General features: G+C 43.2%; 1 protein-coding gene across 1 annotated transcript in view; it reads right to left on the bottom strand.

Annotated features, from left to right (window-relative positions):
- The window catches only part of ABCA13 (ATP binding cassette subfamily A member 13), a 514,497-nt gene that overhangs the window by 250,570 nt on the left and 243,911 nt on the right, over window positions 1-20,016 (bottom strand). Inside the window, 3 exon segments of the mRNA XM_023226480.1 lie at window positions 472-629; window positions 7,454-7,650; window positions 18,732-18,950. Coding sequence (XP_023082248.1) covers window positions 472-629; window positions 7,454-7,650; window positions 18,732-18,950 — 574 coding nt within the window.

The following is a 20,016-nucleotide window of genomic DNA, read 5'->3' as shown; positions in this document are numbered from 1 at the left end:
AGGGAGGGAGGGAGGGAAAGAAAGGAAGGAAGGAAGGAAGGAAGGAAGGAAGGAAGGAAGGAAGGAAGGAAGGAAGGAAGGAAGGAAGGAAGGAAGGAAGGGAAAAGAAAAGAAAAGAAAAGAAAAAAGAAAAGAAAAGAAAAGAAAAGAAAAGAAAAGAAAAGAAAAGAAGAAAAATATGTCTAGAATACCTAGGTCATGTACTTCCTGGCCCTGACACTCACAGCAGCTCCTGTTATCCATCAGGTAATTCTGACTCCTCATGTATTTTCTATTGGCAGTCAAAATGCATACTTGGGTTCCCAGAGGCTTGCTCCCTGCGCAGGCCTGGGGGCACTCATTTTGGCATGTGGGCCATCGTGCACAGAAGGCCTCCACTGAGACATTACTACTATGTAAATGTCGTCACTTGTTTCTCATGCCACAGACAGGAATGGGACTTCAGTGAGATGGAATGGTTGCACTCCTTACCTGTCTCATGAGCGTCAGGCTGAGCCCCTGGCCATACTCCTCCTTCAGGCAGAAGGGAGGACCGCAGCACCTGAGCCTCCCGTGCTGGAGGACAGCCACACGGTCACTCAGTGCTTCGGCTTCATCCAGGTGGTGGGTTGTGAAGATGATCGTGCGACCTGGGTCCAAGAACAGGGTGCATCGGGACCAGGAGGACAAAGGCCCCAGGAGGACCTTCCCTCCTTTCCTCAGGATGGTAGATCCAGGGCACAATTTAAAGATCCTCACCAATTTTCAAACTGAAAAAAATTGAAGTGTGTCCTGCAGGAAGGACTTAGTCAAACCCACTTTGCCAATTCGAGGCCCTGAAATTCTTTCCTCTACAGTAGTTCCCACGGATCTCCCATCCCCACCTCCATGAATGAAAGTGGGTGCTCTGCCAGGCACAGAGGATAAAACTGTGGAGCAAAACACAGAGTGGTTGTACACAGTCCCCTGTTCTGTCTGACTTAGAGGCAGATCACTGCATGAACAGAGAGAATAAATTAAAAAATAAAATAAAAAAGCTGGGTGGATGTCTCTCTCCTCAGAGAGAGACTAAAGTCCTATCTTCCTCATTTATTATTATTATTTTTTTTTTGAAAGGGAGTCTCACTTTCTTACCCAGGCTGGAGTGCAATGGCACCATCTTGGCTCACTGTAACCTCCACCTCCCAGGTTTAAGCAATTCTCCCACCTCAGCCTCTGGAGTAGCTGGGACTACAGGCGAGTGCCACCACAACTGGCTAATTTTTTTTTTTTTTTTTTAAATGGTACTTTTAGTAGACACAGGATTTCATCAGGTTGGCCAGGCTGGTCTTGAACTCCTAACCTCCAGTAGTTCAATACCTCGGCCACTCAAAGTGTTGGGATTACAAGTGTGAGCCACTGTGCCTGGCTCTCATTCTTCTTTGGATGACCAGGGAGATGTATGTAGGGAGAAGGCTATATTTTATGGAAGTGCAATTGAATAAGAAAATCGTAGCACTGGGTTAAGGTGGAATTCAATCATAAAAAAGAAGTCTGAAATGGCCATGGTATACATTGATACCCTTTGGAATCAGGGATGATGTGACCACATGTATTCATTCCTCCAAGTAGCAGCATCGGAACATGCAATGCCTCCCTGGAAAAGCTAACAGCAACCATGACTCACAGAAAGGAGAGTACGTTGTGGGTGACGGGCACAGGGAGCCAGGGTGGAGGGAGACTTGGGTGTTCCTGGCAGGAAAGACATCACGGAGCCCAGTGGGCATGGCCTCCTTTGGCAGAAACAAATACTAAGTTCAAATGTTTTCTCTAAGCATTCTAGCATCTTGTCAAGTTTTACGACTTTTGCTTGGAAAGAAAAAGCCTCAGATTTAGCTTTAGCAGAGCAGAGGCCATAGAAACTAGAAGATATTTTGATGAAGTTGATTCAGTCATGTAAAAAGATGTTGCTGCTTTTAGCTTCGACACTCCCCATTGGCTTCCACTGAGCCCTATTCAACCTGTTCCATTTTAATAAATAGAAAGAAACACATTGATTGATTCTTGCTCCTAAGGTAAATGTTCAAAGAGAGAAGGCTAAACATCGCTTTAATTCTACTCAAGTAAATGTTTGAGGTGGTGAATATGCTAATTACCCTGATTTGATCATTACACAACGTGTTCATGTGTCAAAACATCACACCGTAACCCATGATTGGAACGTAGATGGAGCTCGAGGCCATCATGCTTAGCAAACTAATGCAGGAACAGAAAACCAAATACCGCTTGTTCTCACTTATAAGTGGGAGTTAAGTGATGAGAACACATGGAGACATAGAGGGAACAACACACACTGAGGTCTACCAGATGGTGGAGGGAGAGGGGAAGGAGAGGATCAGGAAAAATAATGCATGGGTGCTAGGCTTAATACCAGAGTGATGAAATAATCTGTACAACAAACTCCTGTGAAACAAGTTTACCTATAAAACAAACCTGCACATGTACCCCTGAATTTAAAAGTGAAAAAATAAAAACAATAAATAAACATATGCAATTATCATGTGTCAATTAAAAACAAAATACAAGTAGAAAAAACAACAATAATAGAGGAGACAGCTTAAAAGACTAAGAATTTCAATACATTAAAAAAAAAAAAAAAGATGCATTTACAAAGAAACTATGGAATGTAGACCCAAGAGCAACAGAGCTTGAAGGTCCACAATGACCAGTTCTTGCCACATATATGTCCCTGTCCCCAAGTCCAAGGCCAAGCTCCTTGCATGTTAGACCTTTGAGGCTAAGAAAATTTGCTTAATCCCTGATCTAGGATTAAAGGCAGTTTAGATACTCTGATTAGAGTTATCACGTAGTTCAGATGATAAGTTCCCATACAATGAAGTCTAAAAATAAAAGTCAACTAGAATCTAAATTCCCAAAAGAGAAGCAAAGAGTAGAATGGTTGTTGCCAGGAGCTTGTGGGGCGGGAGCGGGGAGGGAGGAGAAGGAGGGAGATGTTAGTTAAAGGATATAAAGTTTCAGCAACACAAGATGAACAAATTCTAGAGATCTATTGTACAGCATGGTGACTACAGTTAGTAAGAATGCATTATATATCAGAAAATTGCTGAGATTAGATCTTAAGTGCTCTCAACAACAAAAGGTAAGTATGTGAGGTGATGCACATGTAAATTAGCTTGATTTAATCATTCCACAATGTATAGGTACATTTTTCCCTTGGTATCTGTGGGGCATTGGTTCTAAGACCCCTGAAGATACCAAAATCCCTAAGTAAAATGGGGTAGTATTTGCACATAACCTAAGTACATCCTCCCATATACTTTAAATCATCTCTAGATTACAGATAGTACCTAGTAGTAATATAATGTACATACCATTTAAATAGTTGTTATATTGGGAGGCCGAGGCGGTGGATCACCCGAGGTCAGGAGTCAGAGACTAGCCTGGCCAACATGGGGAAACCCCATCTCTACTAACAAATATAAAAATTAGCCGGTTGTGGTACGGGCCTGTAATCCCAGCTACTTGGGAGACTGAGGCAGGAGAATTGCTTGAACCCGGGAGGCAGAGGTTGCAGTGACCCAAGATTGCGCCATTGCACTCCAGCCTGGGAGACAGAGCAAGACTCTATCTCAAAAAAAAAAACAAAAAAACAAACAAACAAAAAAAAAAAACAGTTATACTCTATTATTTTTATTTGTTTTTCTTTTTCTTTTTCTATTTATTTATTTATTTATTTATTTATTTATTTATTTATTTATTTTTTGGCTGTATTATTATTTCTTATTGGTTTTCTTTCCCTGAATTTTTTTTTCTTTTTTTTGAGACAGACTCTCACTCTGTCACCCAGGCTGGAGTACAGTGGCACAGTCTCAGCTCACTGCAACCTCCACCTCCTGGGTTCAAGTGATTCTCATGACTCAGCCTCCTGAGTAGCTGGGACTACAGGCATGCACCACCATACCTGGTTAACTTTTTTGTATTCTTAGTAGAGACAGGGTTTTGCCATGTTGGTCAGGTTGGTCTTAAACTCCTGACCTCAGGTGATCCACCTCCCTCGGCCGCCCAAAGTGCTGGTATTACAGGCATGAGCCACTGTGGTAGGCCTTTCCCTGAATATTTTTTATCTGAGGTTGTTTGAACCCATAGATGCAGAACCCATGGATATAAGGAGTCAACGGTGTATCAAAACATCACTCTGTACACCACAAATACACAATTTTCATTTGTCAATTATACTTTAATGAAGCAGGGAAAACAAATAAACATTACAAAAATGTTCTTTGAATTTCAAAGAATTTCAATTAGGTTTGCAGGGATTTGACCCTTGATGACTTTGTAGCGGCTGTGAAGGAAATCCAAGACATATCCAAAGCCTTAGAGAGCTATATATAGATACAGACTTCTTTTTTTTTCGAGATGGAGCCTTGCTCTGTCGCCCAGGCTGGAGTGCAGTGGCACGATCTTGACTCACTGCAACCTTTGCCTCCTGGGTTCAAGTAATTCTCCTGCCTCAGCCTCCCAAGTAGCTGGGACTACAGGTGTGCGTCACCATGCCCAGCTAATTTGTGTATTTTTAGTAGAGGTGGGGTTTCATCATATTGGCCAGGATGGTCTCAAACTCCTGACCTCAGGTGATCCACCGCCTCGGCCTCCCAGTATAACAACTATTTAAATGGTACGTACATTATATTATTAATAGGTATTATATGTAAGCCTCCCAAAGTGCTGGAATTAAAGGCATTAGCCACCACGCCCTGCCTCAAAGAGCAATATTACTGTTTTCCCCAAGACACTACTTGACTGTTTCTCTCTCTGATTCAGATGATATGTTCCTCCAAAAGCTGCGCTTCCCACATTCACCCCTTGTCTATTTTAATAATAATAACGATAACCTGTCATTGATTGAGCGCCCACATGGCAGATACAGAGCTGTGCACTTTCACATACAACTGTGCACTCTCACATCCTATGAGATGGTACCATTGTCTCTATTTGCAAATGAGACCACTGAAGCTCAGAAGCATTTGATCATTTCTGCAGGGTCACATGGGATTTGTAGAGCAAGTACATACCCCAGAACAGAAATTTAGTTGAGATGTGCCAGTTTTCACTGGTATTTTTTGCTTCCTTATTTATTTTTCCATGGGAGACACAGAAATACTGGTACCAGGGCTGATCAAGAGCCCTCACTGTACATAACTAAGCAAGAAACACACACAACATTCTAGGTAGACTGAGCCCCCAGTGCACTGGTATTCTGACAGAAGAGCTCTTTCTTCTCAGCAGGAAGTGTTTGTTTCTGCATAGCCCTTAGATCTGTCTCACAGAGCTGTATGATTACCTAGAGGTTTGGGCTGCTTCAGAAATGGCTATACATTTTGATTCTTGAAAACACATTTTTCTTCCAATACCGCCTATCTAATCGCTTACATGCTATTGATTTTGCACTTCAATCAGTGCAGGGACGATTTCAAAAAAGTCCTCCAAAGACAAAAAAAAACATTGCTAACTAGTGAAGGACAGTGAGAAAATATTTGGTTTGTAACAACAGAAACTGTAGAAAACTGTCTGTTTCTGAGACTTTCATTGCATCTATTTTTCTGTCTAAAATAACCTTTGTGCTCATTAGAAAAATGTTCTGTCAGCTAAAGCTTTGAGACTCCAGCTCTAATTTTTAAACTAAACAAGAGTAGTGGGCTTGTGGTATTTAATTTGCACCACAATTCACAGGTGCAGAAACAATGTAATCTATTTGTCTATCTCCCATTGATTTGCTGCATCAGTTCCCAGCCAGGGTAGCGCGTAAATTGTTTGATCCAGTTTAAATCGTTTCATCTAAAAATTTAATCAGTCTTTTGAAGTGGTGGTCAGTTTCCCATTTCTGCCCTTTCTGTATCTTTCCCCAAGGAGCACTCAGGTAAATGGAGTCAGGAGTCTTGGTGATCTCGTGGCAATGGGAAAGGGTTCGAATCTTTGGGTACAATGTGGTCAGCGTCCTCTGGTGTCTGGGTGCCAACCAAGACCACATGGCACTGTCCCCCTCCCCACCTTGGCATTTGTAGCTTGGACTCCAAAGGGTTCAGACCAGAGCAGAGTGCTTCCGGGCTGTCTAGGCCTCACAGCAGGTCCTGCTGACTGCAGATGGCTGAATCTCTGCCCTGGCCTCCAGCCAGCTAGCTCCAAGGGGTCCCCTACTTCCATAGCAGCATCCCTAGCAAGCCCTGTCTTTCAGTGTCAAAGTTCATGGGCGTGAAAAGGTAGGGAATACCAGCCCTCAGTGCCTCACTGGGTCCTGGAGTTCTGCTCAGCCTCGTGAACTCCGATGTGGCTGCGCCATCATTGAGGAGCCAGCACCGCAGATGTGGCCTGCACTTCTCTAGTGCAATTGCCCAGGCCAGGCCAAAGCCCAGAGTGGAACAAAAAGTCACATCTGCTTGCTCAGTTTTCCCACTTCTATCTCTGTCTTCTCTTTCCATAATTCCACCAAAATTGTGGGACAGAAAGAAACAGACTGTTCTTCTGTATGCCCTTTAGTTATTTTTCTCTTTTCTGACTCCAGCCTATGGTTAAGCTTTAAGTGACAGACTGGAGTGTCTTTTCTACTCCAAAGATAGAATTTGATGGTCCAAGACACCTGGGCTCAGCCCTCTATATGCTAAGAAAAAGAAGAGCTCTTTCTTGTTATTTTTCCTTTATTTCTTCATTTGCAAATCCTAGTTCAACTCCAGGGAAATGGAGACCTTAGGTCAAGTCAGAAGAAAATTTTATACTCAAAAGGTGAAAGAAAAAGCAAAGGAACATTTTATAAGAATCTGTATTAATCCTGCCACTGATGCTTCTACACTTGTTTACCAGCACCAAGATGTGTTTCACTGTTGCAATGTTTCTCTCCAAAAGGGAGAATTCTCATCGAAAATACATAGGGCAATGCTTCCTAGCTGTCAGGATTGTAGAAAGAATCAGAAGTTCGAAATTAGTAACTTCCCATCAAATGTCCTAAATTGGAAAGAAACAATGATAGATGCGAGAAATATGGACCAGAGGCTCAATGGCCACCTGCCAGGAAACTTTCTCTATAGCTACAAGTAAATCAACTGCCATCTCTCTGAGCCTGCCTTCATTTCTTCATCTGAGACAGGGGATGTTTGTCCTATGATCTGGGATGCCTCTTCTAAGAAACTAAGCTCCCAGAAGAAGACAATTTTCCTTGAAATCATATATGACAATATATAATGTACATAAATGTCATTGCTGTTATTGAGTTAAAAGGTCAAACACAAAGTAAGCAATTCTAAGCACTATAGAGATGTTATCTAATGACTATATCCCTGTAAGTGATTTAAAAACTATGTTTTTCTGAAAAGGATAAATGTAGCCTCATTGGGACACAACTAGGTTCTTCCGTACAATAGCAATGCATTTCCTGCAATACAACACTGTGGGAAGAGAAGGCAGAATAAGGCCCAGTGCCTACCTTCTCGGTACTTGAGCAGAATGTCCCACAGGCTATGCCGGGAGCAAGGGTCCACCCCACTGGTGGGCTCGTCCAGAACCACGGTCCTCGACATGCCCAGGAAAGCAATGCCAATGGAGAGCTTCCTCTTCAGGCCTCCAGACAGCGCTCGAGTCTGTTTGTGCTGATGCTGAGTTAAGTCCACATCCTGAAGAGTTCTGAAATTAGAAGAAAGCATCACTCTTCTCCCTGAACACCTTAAACCGTTGCTTCTAATTTCACTCCAGAAATAATGACTAACAGTGACTGAAATCATTATAAACCACAAATATATCATGGAGGCATGGATGCTACACACATATGTGAGTCTCACCACAGCAGCATGGACTTTCTTCAGGTTCAGATGGAATCACACCAAGGGACTAACTGTGATACACACCAGCAATATCTGCTCAGAACTGTGCTTGGAAATACTTGCATTGTCTCCTCTCTGGAGAAGCATGTCTCTCATTTCAGTCATACCTCGTGTCAGGGAGGGCCCTGCATCCCTCTACAGGGTATGGAGTATAGTGGAATGGCTGATGCACCAGTGTGGTCAGAAGATGCAAGGCAGGCCCAGCTCTACTGTTCATCAGAGAAGCCCTTCACTCCCTAGCCCACTGTCCACTAAATCTGGATCACCCAACCTTCCTGATTAATGCAGATGTTCCAATGAAATGCCATGTGCAAAGAAATATTATCATTTGCTATTAATGTAAGAACAAGTCTCCTGTTCTGTTGCAGGGATCTTTTGGTCTTGGGAGTTCCAGATCTCAGACACCCAGTGCAAAGCCTTCCCCATGTGAAACTTTACCCCACTTCCAGGGATCCACTCTTTTTTCTCATAAATAACTTCCCTCACCACTGTGCACCTGTTAACTCTACGGGAATACTTACTGCCCTCATCACCTACTTATCATCTTACTCATTGTTAGAGACCCAGTTTAAACAATGCCTTCCTGAAACCTTCCCTTGACCGCTCAGACCAAAGTGGAGTCTCTCCCCTGAGCTGCAGGCATGTTTCTACCTTCCTGATAGTCAGCAGCTAAAGTCATGGTGCCATTCTGCAACCAGAGAGAAGGCTAGACAGTCAGAGGAGGATTTGACAGGTTCCAGACAGTTAAGCTTCAAGAATAGTTGGGGCCTGGAACATTCCAGAATCCCAAACAAAGAATTGGGTGAATCCCATTGTCTGCCTGATGACTAAGTAAGTATTTCATGTAAATACTTCCCATCCTGACCTAGAAAGAGTTCAAGCCCACTTCTTAGGGTTTAGTGTTCACTCTGTGCACTTAATGTTTCATTCAAATTTTATAGTGCATTTTCTGCTGGTTAAATCTCAACCTAAATTTATAGTAGTAATTTATGCTCCTGTTTTTTCAGGTGTTCCCAGTGTGGACAACACCCTATTGAAAAGAGGAAGACAAACGTTTTTATTTCACCAGGTAACTGTCTAGCCCTGCAATCTCCCAACACATTCTCAGCTGCGAGATTCCAACCTAGTAGAGGAGGTCCATCTATTAAGCCAAACTTAGCACATGAACCAGAGATCAGTCAGCAGAGAAGACAAATAGACAAGAAAAAAGTCAGTAAGATGTCAGATGTTCTCAAACGTGCATGTTCTGGTTACCTTTCTATGTTCAACCTCAAACCCCTCCTTCTTCATTTCTTCCATTGGCACTACTCGGGATGTCCACGGTATCCTCTTGGTTGGCCCCATGCTGCTGCCTCATTGTGCACCCTAACTAAGCTGGAAGCCTACCTCCTCTTCATACACCTGGCATTGAACTTCAGGAATACTTTTGGCCCCCTGCCACTTTGTCCCCACCTGTGCAGTCCTTCACAGAACCTCCACTACACAGGTGTCAAACAAGATATAAGCAAAAGGAACCAACCATGCTTCTACAATCAAATTTATGCAGAGAAGCTGGGGCCTGCTCTCTATTATATCTTATGCAACTCGTTAGCATTAAACTGACCAATCTGGTTCACTCTGTATTTTTACTTCTGTTTTTAGTGGAGGCCTGTTTTTCTGATGCACTTTGAACTTCAATATACAAACACATTTTATGGACAATTTTGCTCCCCATCGTGTGTGTGTGTGTGTGTGTGTGTGTGTGTGTGTGTGCGTGTGTGTTTTAAAATTCCTGAAACCAAGAGTGGTAGGTGATAATGATAGGGTGGAGGGAGTGAGGATGAGCCTGTTTCGTTCGTGTGTGTTTTATAACTTCTTGCAAGATTGCATAAATGGTCTATAACATCATAGGTGCTGGTTGCATATTGGATATAAGGGTAGGGGTATCAAAGAGCAACAAAGCACAGGTCCTTCTGTAGGAAATCAGAGTTGTCTAGAGAAATCATGTGTATATGTCCAATTGGGACACAATGAGATAAATGTTACAGGTGAAGTATAAGCAACGTGCTATGGGAAGCTCACAGGAGATGGTGAGTTATTGGTCTTGGAGAGGTCCAACTTAAAGTAGAACTTTCTATCACATCACAATACTGTAGAATCTACAATTCTGAAGAATATCATTCATTCATTTCAAAACGCTTTCCCACAGAGGAAATCCCAGTCACTTTGTTTCATTTTTTAAATGTTAGCTCCAAGCCTGGATAATCATATTAAACATTTATTAGACATGTATCATACACTAGGTACTATTCTAAGTGCTTTGTGTGTATAAGTTATTATAATCCACATAACCTCCAAATGAGGGTCTTCTCATCATTAGTACCACATTATATTTGGAAAACCCAAGAGAGAGATAGTATATATTGTCAAAAGCTTTCTAAGTGGAAGAGCTGCATTCAACCACTAGCACTCTGAAGCCAAAATACACACTGGCATCCACTGGGTCCCTGTGACACGCATCATATGCACCTGTTAAGTACCTCACTCCCCACATGGACTGGAGCTTTCCCAAGATCAAGCCCCTTTGTCTTAGTATCTGTTTTCCCAGAACCAGGCTTGGAGGCTGAAGATAATTAGCACTCATGGCATTTTAATCAGTGAATTTAACATCCACTAAGGTCAATGGAAGTAAAAGTCCTCGACTTATTTTGCACAGAATGACACATTCCTAGGAATCTAAGCCACTGAGGCATTGGCTGGGGTCAGCAAAACAATGTCTGAACACCCATCATTGCGGCAGGGAGAGAACCCCATTGCAAAGCCCAGTCATTTCCACTCTGCTGGTTTCTGGGCATTGTTCAGATGCTTACAGTGGACTTAAAAATGAAAGAAGATAGCAATTTGTAAACACTGGCCAGAAGTTTTTAATCTGTTGAATTATTTTTAATTTTAAAGTTATTTAGAGGCTAGGGTTTTTCTAGTAGTTATTGATCTTATACATACCAAAAAAGAAGCAAATAATTTTTGCAAAGTTACATTTCCAAATTCCTTCTCAAAAGGACAGGAAAATCCTCTAATTGAGAACATTGCTAGGCAGCAGGGAAAGGAGGAAAAGATATTTTCTCCTATTAAGATCCAGAGACTCATGCACCAGAGAATGTATTTCAGATGCTGTTCTTTAATCATTCATTCATTTATTCAAGGAATGTTTACTGAACCCCCTACAATGCCTGGCACCTGCCACCTGCTAGGGCTAGAGAAATAAATCGAATCTTATCCTTGATTCAAGAAATTCAAGGTCTAGTGGAAAAGACAGGCAAGAAATTATAATAAGAGTAGAAGTAAGTAGGGTAATGATAAAGTCCCAGGTGCAACAGGGATTCCCTCTGACTCCAGAGAAAGTGGCATATGAAATTAGTCAGATGAGTAGTGAGAGTAAGTGAAGTGGGGCTGCTTGAACAGTATGTTCCAGAAAAAAAAAAAAGAGGAAAGCACTTGCCAGGACTTGGGGGAGAAAGACTAGCATATGCAAGGAACAAAGAAATTCTGTCCTTAAAGTACAGGGAAAACCATACAACGACCTCAGATAAGACAGGAGAGAGAGGCTTGAGCCAGGACACATACCCATCATAAATCCTGTTCTTTAACTGCTATTTCTTTCCTTCACTTGGTCTCCACGTGGGACAGTTGACTCCTTTTGTCTCACTGTGACCTTCCCCACCTCTGCTAAAGCCCCAGCCTTGAATCTCAGGTCATCTGAGCATATCATCCACTATTGGGTGGTGTTGTCACTGCTGTTGTCATCTACCCATCCCTGAATCTGCTCTTGTGCACTGTCTCTTTCTTCAGCTCTACTCTTATCACTATTCTTAGAGATTTTATTAGTATTTGATGTAGCATCTCCTCCCTTCATTCCACCAATCCCATTTACTCATAACCAAGTAACATCCTAGACCTTGTAATTTCTAACAAACACAGCTTCTCCAGGCTCTCAATTCCATGCCTCCTCTTCTAACTAGTTAACTTTATAATCACTTCTGTGCATGCATTCTTTACCTTGAAAAACAATGAAGCTAATGGAAGCACTCATAGACTCAGCCCTTGGTCCTTCTATTGGAAGTGAGCCTGCTGTGCTCTCAGGAGAGACAGCTCCTTGTCTCTTATTTAAATCCCTTTCCCTGTCCCATACAGAATAGTGTTCCAGCAAGCCACCTGCTCTGTAGCGCAATCCAATTATTCATTCTCTACTGGGGCATTCTCATCTGTGTATAGATACGCTGCTGTGATTCCCATCTTTGAATTCTTTGAATGGAAGAGGAGCACTTTTTCTCTTGACCTCACTGTTCCTTTTTGACACTATCATATTTCTTTGCTTTTTTTGCAGCAAAACTCCTAAGATGTGCTGCTGCCAATTTCTCTTCTTCCATTCTCTCTTTAATTGACCTTCATTCCCTTCACACTACTAAAATTGCCTTCTGGAGGTCACTAGAGCCCTCCACATACTAAATCCAAAGGCCATTTTTTTAAGTCTTCATTTTACTTGACCCTCAACAGTATTTAAGGTCTGATCACACCCTCACCATTAGTGGACTTGGTTCATGTCTTTGTCTTCCGCCTTTGCTACTGGTTTCTCTTTCTTGCCTGCTTGGCTGGTTTCTCCCCATCTCTCCATACACTCCATGTTGGAGTGTCCAGGGATCATTGTGCTTTGTCCCCTCTTCTACTCCTCCTTCACTTATGCCCTCTGTGATCTCATTACTATCAAACAAATGTGCCTCCAACCTGAGTTGCATGGTGAACTCCAGAACTCTAAGTGGTAACGTTAACTACATAACAATATCACACCAACTTAAAGGTCTGACAAATTTCCTATCTTGACCATGCTTATCTTCTGTAGGCCAAATTAAGGGCAAAACAGTAATGATCTGAATCTTGACACATGTTTACTCTAAAGATTCTAGCAGGGATGCTACCTCCCTTGAACTCGCATTTTAATGAAGCTACACATTAAGGAAACCAAGTGGTGATACAGGAGACTAATAGGGAGCATGTTGGATCTAAATCAGATGTTTGCAGTTTTCCCTTCCTCTAATTGAAGACTACTGTCCTAAAACATGATCTTATTCTGATTGCTTTTGTGCAAATTGGCTTTGCTGCTAGGTAACACGCTGTGCGCTGATAATCATTAAGGTTGCCTGGCACCCAAGTAAGATGAAGCAAATGTAGCATTGTTAGGTGTTTGATTTAAGCTCCCAATCTCAATCACAATAGAGTTTACTATGGTCTAGGGTAGATGCATCTTTTAAAATTACAATAGGTGACCTACGACTTGTTTTAAGAAATCAGGTTGGACACAGACAATTTGCTATCTCGTAATATACAGTCCATAAGATACTTAGCTATTTCTCATTAAGTACCCACTCAAATTCAAGACAGGTTTGAAAGTACAAACTAAATATTTTCCCTGTACTTCCAAGTGTCCACTGTCATTAACATTATTACTATTTCCAGCCATTCTCTGAAGACAGCATGAGATGTGAACCAGCCACCTTCCAGTAGAGAATGCCCTCCAGTAGAGATTATGACAATAACGTGAATGTTGAGCGGGGGACAAAAGAAGAAAAAATGATTTAAATAAAATGTATAGTATCATCCATCACTTTAACAATGGACTTCTGTCCCTCAAGGATTTTTTCCATCAATTCAGGCTTAATTTGCCCATAGCCTTCACAGTGTCAGCATCCATCCAGAAGGAGATTTGGCTTTTTCTACATATGCACTTATAGTATACATAGTATCTAAACACAGCCACGAATTTCATCTTGAGATCATCTGCAGAAATACTGATCCCATCCGAGTATGGGAAAATAAAACGGTGCAATGCAGTGGTACATTTCTAGAGAACCAGTTTGTCACTTTCCAACGCTGCTCTCCACTAAAAGATTTTCAGGGGTAACAAGAGCGTGATTTTCCCCAATGCCCTCCTTTAAGACCCTAGCCCCTAGGTAATATGTGCCTCTGCCATATTCTGGGTTTGTGATCTTGTTTTGTTTCATATATCCAACAGAATGTCCATAATACTGCCTCACTTGGCCCCTCTAGGATCCAGTGTGTGCAATCTGACCTTACTCAGGTGAGATTCCTTCAAGAGAAATGCTCCAGAGGGAAGTTCCACAATGCACCAGGGATCCTTCATCCACACATTCCCCACTGTGGGTTGCTAGTGACCCACCTGCCCTGCCTGCCAGGTTCTGAGAGTGCATTTTAAAGCTAATGCATTCACTAGCCCCGGGGAGAGCAACTGTTAACAAATCACCTTCACTTCTCAGACTCCTGGAATCCCCAGTGGGTGTCCATACTCCCATTAGAGCATCAACGCTAGAAATGTGCTAGAGAATCTGCCCTCTCTCCGCCCGGTCGGTCTTGTCTTCCCAGAGGCCATGCCCACACGCTACAGCATAATGGCCAACTTGAAGGAAAAGCAGCAGAAGGCACTTTGCATCTGAGAGTCATGGGTCAGATCCTGGCTTCCCTCTACGAGCTGCATGGCACCATCTCCCAGAGCCTCTGCCCTTCCTGTATCCCAGGGAAAAGACACTTGAATGAGACCACTCATGTAAGTTCCTGACACATATCCACCATAGTGGCTGGCACAAGAAAAGGTATTAAACAAATGAAAGTCCTTATTTATAAAACACAGGTAGCCATTGCAGAGGTGAGACTGGAAGCAGAAGGCCCCTCTGGCCATCTGAGAGAGCCCACCGGGTGCTTCTTTCCTGCCCTGGCCCACGTGGCCTGCACAACATCCCAAGGATGTGGTGAGAGGGGATCTGGTCCTTGAAGGATCTCAGGATTTGGGCACATCAAGGAAACTGAGGTAGCAGTGGAGGGGAGGGCAATAAATAAGAAAAACCAGCTTAGGCAGGAGCACAGGCTGGCAGTGCTCTGGTGGGAGCCTGGCACCACAGCTGGCCTCAGCATCAGACACCTCTGGGCTCCTTAAACTCATATCTCTAAGACAAACTCATCACTTTCCTCTCATCCACTTCTCAAAGAGGCTTTCTCTATACACACAGCTAACCCTTGAACAATGCAGGGACTCTGAGCACCACACTGCACACAGTCAAAAATCTGTGTATAACCTCCAGCTCCCCCAAAGCTTACCTACTAATATTCTACTGTTGACTGGAGGCCTTACCAATAATGTAAACAGTCAGTTGACACCTCTTTTGTATGTTATATGCATTACAAACTGTATGCTTACAATGAGGCAAGCTAGAGAAAAAAATGTTATTTAAAAAGGCATAAAGAAGAGAAACTATATTTGCTACTGTCTAACTGGAAGTGGATCATCACAAAGGTCTTTATCCTTGTCATCTTCACGTGAGTAGGCTGAGAAGGAGGAGGAGGAAGGGGAGAGCTGGTCTTGCTGTCTCAAAGGTGGGTGAGGCAGGTCAGGCAGAGGAGATGGAAAGGTAGCAGAAGAGGTAGGCACACTGAGTGTTACTTATATTGAAAACATTTGAATATAAGTAAGATCTGCAGGGTTCAAACCTGTGTTGTTCAAAAGTCAACTGTATTTGAAAAGCACTGTGCTTGCCTGAGCCAGACATCTGGGGATTCCCATGGACACCCCCTCCTCTCTTATTCCCCATTGGGTTTGCATCTCCCTTTCCTCCTCACCCTCCTGGACCCCTCCTGGCCTAATCTTTTCTTAGTGCAGGAGCCCCCAGCTCTCCCCGTGACTTGGGCTCCTTCCAGCCCACCTCATTCTCCACCTGCAACTGGAGAGAGTGTGTGATCCACCATTGGGTGGCCACCGTAACCAGGTGCTCAGCACTCTCCAGAGGCCTCATGCCCATGGACAGCCTACAGAACAAAACCTAAAATCTTGCAAGGCTTAGGAAGCTTCTGTAATGTTGTCCAGCTTCTCCAGCCTGTCCTGTGCCTGCAAGAAGGAGGCCTGTGGACCCTCTAAGCTGCACATGCTGTAACATATTGCAGCCCACCCACTGTAGTCAACACCAGGTCATCCTTACTCATCCTGTAGCCTGCTACTCAATCATTACCTCTGCTATGATCCCTCAGCATACAAGCAGGGGCAGCTGACCCCCTGCACCCACTTCACACACACACCAGTAGAGCTTATTCAGCTTCACTGTTTGCACCTGAGGTTTCTTTCTGAACTCAAGAGGGTTGAGGGATAAAAGACAACAAATATGGTGCAGTATATACTGCTCGAGTGATGAGTGCACCAAAATCTCACAAATCACCACTAAAGAACTTACTCATGTTACCAAACACCACGTGTACCCCAATAACTTATGGAAAATATATAAAAACAACAATTGAAAAAAATCCAGTTATTCAACTCAAAGAATGCTTAATATACTACAGTGCACCAAACAGAGTACGTCCCTGTAGTCAAGGGGTTTGCTATCTGGTGGAAAGCAACAGAAGACAAATACACAGAGGCTGTCATGAAATGACAAATGTCTTAAATAAGAGCCAGAGAAATAGAGGGGACTCAGGAGGGTGAGCGGGAAGGTGTTCTGAACAGAATGCTCAGGAAGCCTGCTCTAAGATGGTGTCTGAGAAGAGCCAGGATGGCAGTGAGGCAGGGTGCACGCTGAGCCCATCACAGCACAAATGCAGCAAAGAGCCTGTTCAGTGTGCTCAGGGAACCGTCATAAGACCAGTGCAGCTGGCACCACACAATGAAGGATCAGGTAAACCAAGATAGACTGACAGGGCCTTATAAATTTATAGTCCAAAGGAGGAGGGTTTTGAGGTGGAAGGGGGCACTCATAATAAATCTGAGACAATAGACACAAAAATGTAAATTACACAATTGTAGGCCTCCATATCTTTAGATTATACCCCGAGTGATGTGAGTCCTTGAAGGGCAGTGGGCAGAGAAGGGCCAGGACCTGGGTACATTTCTAAGGAGGGCTGCACGTGGAGTGGTGAAAGCAGGGGACATCAGGACACTAGACAATGATCTGGGGGTTGGGTTTGGGGTCAAGACAAGCTTTGCAAAAGTGAGGCAAAGGGGCTGGAGGAAAGGGGAGAAGAAGCCGAGAGCAAGCAGAAAGGCCAGCTGCAGCCCTGGCGTCTCTGCAGAGACATGATGCAGGGTGACCTGCAACAGCAGGGATGGAGAAGTTAGCAATAGCAGATGGAGAGGCCGAGCAAAAGGAAGAGTGGAATGGAGCATTCTCATTACAAATGTTTTGCCTGGTCTCTGGTCATATCGCCAAAGGCACATGGAATGTGTGACAACTTTAAAACTCATTCCTCTTTTTCTCAGTGTTCCAGGGCTAGAAACATCAAGGTAGAGCTCCACCATACTGAAGCACGTAGCGGAAAAGTGGTAAAGAAATAAGGTTACACCATACAAACTAACGACCAAACCCTGTGAGCTTTCACCTTAATTAAATGCAGATTGTAAACACTTATTTATAAATGTAAAGCTTGCAAAAATGTTGTAAAATAACAATAATCTGTAAGAATTCATTACATTAACATTTTCTTCTTAGGAATGTGCAGTCTGTTACCAGTTATGCTTACACACTTGCCTCCAAGGGCCGCTTCCCCACACACTCATGCCATGGTTGAATTTCTGCTTTCCAAAGTCCATCCACTGGAATTGCTAAGAACGCGGCATTAGCCCCAGGAGGCCAGAGCCATACATCTTCCTGATGGGGCAGAGCCCAGCACAGGACAAATGGCCTGCACACTTAACTACCACTGTTTGCTGAATCGATGACCCCAGCACTGGATTAACGTTTCCACCTCCAGCTACTCTCCTTGACTTTCATTGCTCCACTTCCCCCTCCAATCCACAATGTAATCCATGGTCATCACCCTCAAACATCACTTTGTTTTCTAATCAGGAACCTACTGTCTCTCCCTTTTACCTCTGGTCTAAACTTCTATCAGTGTCCAATGAGACAGAGCACACTGCCTTGCTTTTGCCTTGCTTCCCATCCTGGATACCCTACTTCCTTTCCACCTCTCCCCACATATTCTCAACTCTAAATCTTTCTTGTGCTATTCCACTTTCATATAGGGTTCAGCTCTCCATGTGGACCCACCAATATCCTACCCATTCTTCATGACCCTACCAGGACTTCTCTGCTCCCTGCCTTGTGCAATCAGTTAGTCAGCATGACCTGATTCTTCTAAATTCGAATAATCTTCAAATACAGACCTTCCTGGCCCATGCACCACAGCACCATGACCATAAATCAGGCTGTCACCACCTCTTGCCTACATTGGCCACTCTGTATTCAGTCTCTCCCATGGTACCTGCTATGATCTGGCAGGAGACAGCTTCCAGATCTCAGGCTAATCACAATCCCCCACTCATGAACATCTACTTGCTCAATGAAGTTCAAACTCCTTAGCATGACCAACAAGGCTCTTTTTTTCTTAATCTTTGTGTGTGTGTGTGTGTGTGTGTGTGTGTGTGTGTGTGTGTGTGACAGGAGGGAAGGAAGGAGTTGAGGAAGACCTAGGGATCAAGGAGAGAGAAGGCAGACTAATCAGTTTCTTGACAACCAGTTTTCCTGTTGCCTTTTAATTCTTTTCGTTTCAGGACTCCCCTAGGGACATTTTGCTCTAGATACACAAAGTTTCCATCAACAGCTTCTGTGCTTACATGTGCTCATCTCTTCCCCACATCAAAGACAAATCAAATCAAATTCAATGCCTTCCCACAGAAGCCTTTTCTGACATTCTCAGTGTTGGTGGTTGTGTCATAATTCCATAGTTAACAACCATTTGCTAATTATTTCCTCTTATAAATGTAGACACAGATGACTTTTTAGGTGTCTTTAGTGTCTTCACTTCCTTACACAATGGGCAGAGGCAGGAGGAGCACAGAGACAACTGTTTACTAACTGATTGACTTGCTGATGCAGCTCCTTCTTGGTCAACTGTGGAGACTTTATGGAAGCAAAGAGTAGCAGATGTTCCCGGACGGTGAGGTTGTCCAACAGGATATCCTGCTGCAGACACACACCCAGCTCCATTCTGACCCTCGACAGGTCTGTCTGCAGGTTCTTGCCATTGATGATGATGTTTCCAGAAGTTGGAGGGTAGAGCCCCGTCAACATGGATCTGCCAGAGAAAATAAGACAGCATGGAGAATATGCATTGCTGATACTGTGAGCATCAGCAACCCAGTCAGCTCCAGGATGCCGCATGCATCCTGCCAAGAGCACTCACCCTCTGCTGTCCTGGTTTTTACACAATCAGTTAAAAGGCGTGAGAAGCTTGAGGGCACGTTGGCTGGTTGATCTTGAAAATGTGAGTTTAACATAATGTTTATGCTACCACATGAAATACAAATGCTCCTTGACTTCTGATTGGGTGATGTCCCAATAAATCGATCAAAAGTTGAAAATATTGTAAGTCAAAATGTATTTACATGTAATCTACCTAACATCACAGCTTAGTCTGTCTAGCCTACCTTAAATGTGCCCAAAACATTACATTAGCCTACAGCTGGGCAAAATCAACTATCACAAAGCATATTTTATAATAAGGTGTTGAATATCCCTTGCAATTTATTGAATATTGTACTGAAAGTAAAAAGCAGAATGGCTGTATGAGTCCTCAGACTATGGTTTCTACCTAATGTGTATTACTTTCACACCATCATGACATCAAAATATCATTAAGTTGAACCATTGTAAGTCTGAGCTGCGATCATAGAGCATTATAGTTGTATGGGACTTTAAGATGATAACATTCAACTTTTTACAGATGAGGAAACATGCTAAAGAAATGACATATATACCTAAATCCTCATCATTAAATATAAGCAAAACAGAGATGCAAGGCTAGGCCCCAACTGTGGAGCCAGTCTTCCTTCCGCTGCTCCCGGATACTCTGTGTGTGTTAAAACCACAAGAACTCAAGCAGCCGGCCACCACAAGCTCACATGACCAACTTTACCAACAGAAGCCTCAGAATTGCCTAGTCCTGCTTCCTTGTTTCAGGAAGTTTATTATTTAAGTTTTAAATTGGTTCCTTATTTCTGAAAAGTTAAACATGCCTCTACCACAGGTCCTAGCAAATCTGCTCCTTAGTATTCACACATGAGAAATTAAATGTGTGCTGACACAAAGCTGTATGCACAAATGTTCACAGCAGCTGTGTTCACAAACACTGACAACGAGAA

This window comes from Piliocolobus tephrosceles, chromosome 8, assembly GCF_002776525.5.
Source record: "Piliocolobus tephrosceles isolate RC106 chromosome 8, ASM277652v3, whole genome shotgun sequence".
NCBI classification, from domain to species: Eukaryota; Metazoa; Chordata; class Mammalia; order Primates; family Cercopithecidae; genus Piliocolobus; species Piliocolobus tephrosceles.
The sequence above is the reverse complement of the archived record's forward strand: the minus strand, read 5'-3'. Positions and strand labels throughout refer to the sequence as shown.